Source organism: Trichechus manatus, unplaced genomic scaffold (genome assembly GCF_000243295.1).
Source record: "Trichechus manatus latirostris isolate Lorelei unplaced genomic scaffold, TriManLat1.0 scaffold00082, whole genome shotgun sequence".
NCBI classification, from domain to species: Eukaryota; Metazoa; Chordata; class Mammalia; order Sirenia; family Trichechidae; genus Trichechus; species Trichechus manatus.
Genome location: NW_004444018.1, coordinates 10,214,474 through 10,220,410, shown reverse-complemented (window position 1 = coordinate 10,220,410; position 5,937 = coordinate 10,214,474). Strand labels below are relative to the sequence as shown.

At 47.8% G+C, this 5,937-nt stretch overlaps 1 protein-coding gene across 2 annotated transcripts in view; it reads left to right on the top strand.

Moving 5' to 3' along the window:
- The first annotated feature begins 5,304 nt into the window (after nt 1-5,304).
- PTCH1 (patched 1) overlaps nt 5,305-5,937 on the top strand; it is a 79,598-nt gene continuing 78,965 nt past the window's right edge. Inside the window, exon 1 of one of the 2 annotated variants that reach the window (XM_004381328.2) lies at nt 5,305-5,893. In XM_004381328.2, the coding sequence (XP_004381385.1) occupies nt 5,891-5,893 (3 nt within the window). In that variant the 5' untranslated portion in view covers nt 5,305-5,890. The remainder of the gene's footprint in view (nt 5,894-5,937) is intronic. The other variant, XM_004381326.1, reaches the window with a different exon arrangement.

The following is a 5,937-nucleotide window of genomic DNA, read 5'->3' as shown; positions in this document are numbered from 1 at the left end:
TGTCACAGAGTAGAACTGTAATCTTTACAGAAGCAGATTGCCAGGCTTTCTTCTGCGGTACCGCTAGGTGGGTTCTAACCACCAACCTCTTGGTTGGTAGTTGAGTGCAAACAGTTTGCTGTCCCCGGGGACCTTTTTCATCTTTACTACCTTTATTATCTCTTAGGTACAATTAGAACCTTATAATTTTTCTGACCTATTTGCGGGAGGGAGTCCCTGGGAGGCACAAGCGGTTAAGCATTCGGCTACTATCGGAGAGGTTGGCAGTTCGAACCCACCCAGAGGTGCCTCAGAAGACAGGCCTGGAGACCTAAAAGGTCTATGGAGCAGTTCTACCCTGTACACATGGGGTTGCCATGAGTTGGAATTGACTCCATGGCAAATAACCACAACATTTGTGGGAGACCTGGGTTCCCCACAGGAACCTCAGGAGCAGCTACCACTCATCTGTCAGTGGAGGCTTGTGTGTCGCTGTGATGCTGAACAGGTTTCAGCAGAGCTTCCAGACTAAGACAGACAAGGAAGAAAGGCCTGGTGATCTACTGAAAAATCAGCCAATGAAAATCCTCTGGAGCACAACAGTTTGATCTGCAACTGATCTAGGGGACTGTGCAGGACTGGGCATCTTTTCATTCCGTGGGTGATTTGATGCCAGCTAACAACATTTCTCCCTGCACTCACCCATCACTATCAGCCACCCTGGCCACACCTACCTCCCACAGTTTAAAAGCTCCCTTGCCATTTCATTTTCTTAGCATCTTCTTTGTTTATAGGGCTGATCTTGCATTTCTACATACAGAAATCTCATCAATGGGAGTCCTGTGTGTACAAATGGAGTAACTTTCCACTTTTTTGATGGTGGGAGGGGGTGGTGTCCACAGGTCTCTCTCTCTACTTGCTTCATCTTGTCCTGAGATTATCATCCAATCTCTTGAACCTCTGTGTGCTTCCCTCCTCCTTGGTTCCCTAGGAGCCTTTGTTTATGATATTCCAGGTTTTCCTCCAGCCCTCTTGTCTCCAAGCTATTTGTTCAGGTTTTTCTGCTCACACCACTCATTACCTTTTGTATCTATCAGAGAAATATGTTCAACCTTGATTCTGCAATCCTGTTGTACTTCTTGCTGTTGTTGTTTAAACAATTCCTTTTGCTGTTTCAGTGCATCTTACCATTACAATTCAGTTGTTCACTTGGTCTCCTAAGTCCGTGTTAGAACAACTAAACATCTTTAGGTATTTTTTACCCCTCCAGTCCTCAAAGCCCTAATTCTACAAGTTGGTTTGGCTTGTGGGTATCTTCCTGACAGGAAAGGGTGAGGGAATTTCATTTAGACTTGGAATCCCTAAAGTAAGCAAGATGGCTTCATATGAAAGCTTATGAGATCTGTTGGATCTGATATAAAATAATTGTCTTGCTAAGGTGTGGCCAGTGTGACACGGCCACTGACCATGTACAAAAGTGGCATTCATCCTGAGGATGAATGGGGACAGCTTTTTAAATGTGGGCAAATGTTTCTTCTAACCCTTCAGTTATTCAGCTGAAAGTGTTCCAATTGCTAGGGATTGGCACCAAGAAAGGAGTTCCTGGGTGGTGCAAACGGTTAACTAGCCGCTAAGTGAAAGATTGGCAGTTCAAACCCACCCAGAGGTGTCTCAGAAGAAAGGCCTGATGAACTGCTTCTGAAAGGTTGCAGCCTTGAAACTCCTGTGGAGTGCAGTTCTAATCCACACATATGAGGTTGTCATGAGTCAGAATTGACTCACTGGCAAGGCAACTGGTTTGATTTTTTGTGTTTTTGGCATGGAGGAAGGGATAAATGAAAGTGCTTAGACACTTACTTTTAGTGGGAGCCAGGGAAGAAGGAAGAGTAGAACGAAGAGAGAGAGACTATGTGTATGTGTATGTGTGGTACAAGGGCAACAAACACTATGTCTTAAGGAACAACAAACAATTCAGATCGACAAAGCCAAGGATGACCTTGCCCATCAACAGAGTTGCTCATGCCCATGGGTTCTGTTTTGAAGTATTCCATAAGGTCCCTTTATTGCCCCCTCCTCCAATGACCCAGACATTCCCATCTGGTCCTGCCTTGCGGAGCCCTGGTGACGCAGTGGTTAAGTGTCCAGCTACTAACCGAAAGGTCAGTGGTTCAAACCCACCAGCCACTCCTCCGGAGAAAGATGTGGCAGTCAGCTTCTGTAAAGATCTACAGCCTTGGAAACGCTATAGGGCAGTTCTACTCTGTCCTATAGAATAGCTGTGAGTCAGAACAGCATCAAGTTTGGTTTTTTGGTTAGTCCTGCCTTAGCACCCTGAAACCCCCAATTTGGAATTAACTCTCCTCTAAAAATCCAAGTTAAGTTGCAAAAGTATTGTCTAGTATTCTAGTCAACTATTGAGATCCTGATGCCAATTGGTTTATCAGACTGGGCAGGCTGGAAGTGAACTCTATGGTGTCTCGTAGCTTGGTCAGCCATTAACACCTTGGTGCCGAGTGGTTTATCAGACCGCCCACTGAGCTGGAGCTGGTTGGGCAGGAAGGAATGAGACACAGGCAATTTTAGAAAGGTCAGGGCAGCTTTTTGGTGGGAGAGGGCCCACCCTGATGGAAAGTCTCAGAGAAACACCAAAAGGTAGCAACTTAAGGCACTGGGCCCCAAAGGGGAACACATATCACCTTGATGATTTAACTTCTCTAGCATCTGCGAGTGGATGGGAAGAGAGGCACAAAATTGACATATTTTGCAAAAATTTATTCCAGAGGAAAGAAAAGAGAGACCTGTTACTCTTGGGAGAAAACACTTCCAGCGGGTTCCCCTCCTTGCTGACCCATTAGGTTCCAATACCAAAAGTTTTCTCTCCCCACTTCACTTTCTGGCTCCTGCCCAACTCCAACTATTTACACTCAAACCAAGCTTGTCTTTGTTGCCAGTTGGAAAGCCTTTGACTGAAACGTGACTAATATTAACACATTCCTACAAAAACTCTCAGTCCAAACTAACAGATCATGTATACCAACAAGACCACAAAAACTGGATAGTTTTGTAGTCTCTTGGCTCTGCATTATCACCCAAACTCGTTGCTGTCGAGTTAATTCTGACTCTTGGCAACCCCATATGTTACAGAGTAGAACTGCTCCATAGGATTTTCTTGGCCATAATCTTTACAGAAGCAGATCGCCAGGCTTTTCTTCCATGGTGATGCTAGGTGGGTTCCAACTGCCAACCTTTAGGTTAGTAGTTGAGCATAAGCCGTTTGCACTACCTAGGAACCACCTGCATTATCAAAAGGGGCAGACTTGCCAAGAAGCTTATGAACCTTCAGGGCCCCTCAGTGCACAGGCCACTTTCAAGGCCCTGTAGTAATCTGTGCTTGTAATTTTGAATTCCTAAAGACAGCACCATCAAGCTGCATAAGCCTCAGGTTCCACAGCACACGGGTCCACCCCTGAGCACCAGCCTTGGCTACCACTCAAGGTGCAAGTGCCAAGTGTACTAGCGTGCTTGCGTGAAGGGCTTCACTTTGATTCTGAAAAGCAAACTCCACAGGTGCTGCTGGAATTTTCCCACAAAACTAGCATACTTAGCAACTTTTTACTGTGCTGCATTTAAATGCCCAGTCCTGTTTTTCTTTTTCTTATCCCCCTTTCTCTTTCACATCCTAAAGCACTCTATTTGGAGATGTATTATACCTTCCTCTTCCTCATTCACCCAAGTTCATAGCAGGGTATGAATAGGGTCTTTTGATATGATACCAAAACATAGGGGGAAATGTTACTGAGGAAATGGTGATTTTTTTTTCCCACAATTATTATAACTCTTAGGACTCATTTGAGTCTATTTTTTTTTTTACTAAAGCCAATTGGTACACAATGACTTTCTGGTTCAGCCTAATTCACAGGACTGCCCAGCATCCCACCGTCTAATTACTTAATGTGTCTCAAAGACAAGCACTCTGGAAGCTCAAATGACCCTATGCTGAAGAACATCTATCATCTTTGGGGGAGGGGATGAATCATAACATCTAGGATTTTTTTTTTTTAATAACATACACACATCTAATCACATTGTCTGTCCAGAACTCAATGACAAGAGAAAGGCTGGCTTTCTTTGAAGATCAGCTGGTTAACTCTTGATATCAAAACCCACCGCCATGGAGTCAGTTCCCACAGAACAGCTGGTAGGTTCAAACCACTGCCGAGTTTTCAGTTAGCAGCCGAGTGCTTAACCACTGCGCCATCAGGGTTCCTTAACTCTTGACAGTTTCAGTAAATTTTCTCCCCCTCCTCCCTTTCCAAGGAACCCTGGTAGCACAGTCTTTAAGCTGTCGGCTGATAACTGAAAGTTGGGCAGTTGGAAACCACCAGCCACTCCATGGGAGAAAGATGTGGCAGTCTGCTTCTGAAAAGACTTACAGCTTTGGAAACCCTATGGGGGAGTTCTACTCTGTCCCATAGGGTCGCTATGAGTCAGAATCCACTCGATGGCAATGGGTTTTCCTCCCTCTCCTTGTGTCTATAATTCGTCTTTACTCATAATGTGGCCCATTTAAAACAGCACCTCTCAGCTGTGTGTGTAACAAGGTCCAGCCGGCTGGTTTGAGCAGATAAAATGTTAAACATTGTGGTGGGGTCTCTCCTGAATAGGACGTTTCAATGCAGGGCAAGAGACTCAGAGCCGTTCTCCTCGGACCCACAAACACCTCCGTCTAACCCGTCCACCCAAACTAGCCTAGTCCGGGAAGGCAGCGTGGGTGGGAGCATTTGGGTGGCATACCCCAAAAACCACAGTAATTGGAATGGAAAAGAAGCAAATATCAATTTGTGATTCCTCAGCCAGCCACCAGTCTTGGCTTCCAAGGGACTCCACCTTGGTCTCTTAGAAGCAGCGATTTCCCAGAGACCTCAGTCAGAAATGACACGGAGCCACATACATCTTACTATATTGAACATTTCCCCGGGGAAGCTCTTGTTATCTGCCTAGCTTCCCTGGCTCTCTGCCTCCCTGTCAGACTGGGGGCCTGTCAACCAGAATGCTCCCAGCTTCTCAGGCCTGCCGTGGGAATGCCAGCAGGAAAGGGCTTTGAAAACTGAGGACAAGAAAGGTGGTGTTCTTCTGTAACCCCCTGGGCACCCCCACCCCCCCATTTCCCTGAGTGCTGTGGATGCTGAAATGAGCTTCACCTCCACCCCAGGGCTCTGGCAAGAAGGCTAAATGTTCGCAAATGTGTTTGGTGGGGGATGGCACAAGGTGGGGAAGGCGAGGGAGCGCACGGAGAGCCCCCGCCGGGTGGCCCCCAGCAGACAGGGCCGCGGTGGGCGGGAGGGGGCAGCCGGGACTCGCGGGAGCTCATTCTGCTGGGCGCCTCCCAGGAAGACGGGGAGGGGAGCGCCTGTTTACCCAGGAGGGCTGTGCTGATAGCACGTTCCTCGAGTTTACTTTGCTTTCCTTGAGTTTATTGTAAAGGGGTAAAGTTTTCGGATCCGTCACGTGACCCTGACAGGTCCTGCCTATGGCGCTGCAGACCACCCACGCCGAGGGCCATGGAACTGCTTAATAGAAACAGCCTTGTAATTGTGAGTCCGCGCTGCACTCCGCCGAAAGCCTCCGGCGGCCCAGCGCGCCGGGGTTTTTACCCTTTCCGTTCCTTTTGTAAAGACGGAGGAGGAGGAGGAGGAGGAGAAGACCAAGACGAAGACGAAGAAAAAGAAGACGACAGGGAAGACAAAGAGACCAGCAGCGACAAGGCAAGGGGGAGACGAGGGAAGACCGAGAGAAGACAGAGGAGCGGAGGACCAGGAAAGGGGGGCAAGGAAAAAAAATTGATGTGAAATCCAAGCCAAGCGTCCGCGCGATCTGCACCCGCGCTCCGGGCAGGGGTTGACGGCCGGCGATGGTGAGTGCAGCTGGGCGCCGCGACCTCGCCCTCGCGCGGCGTGC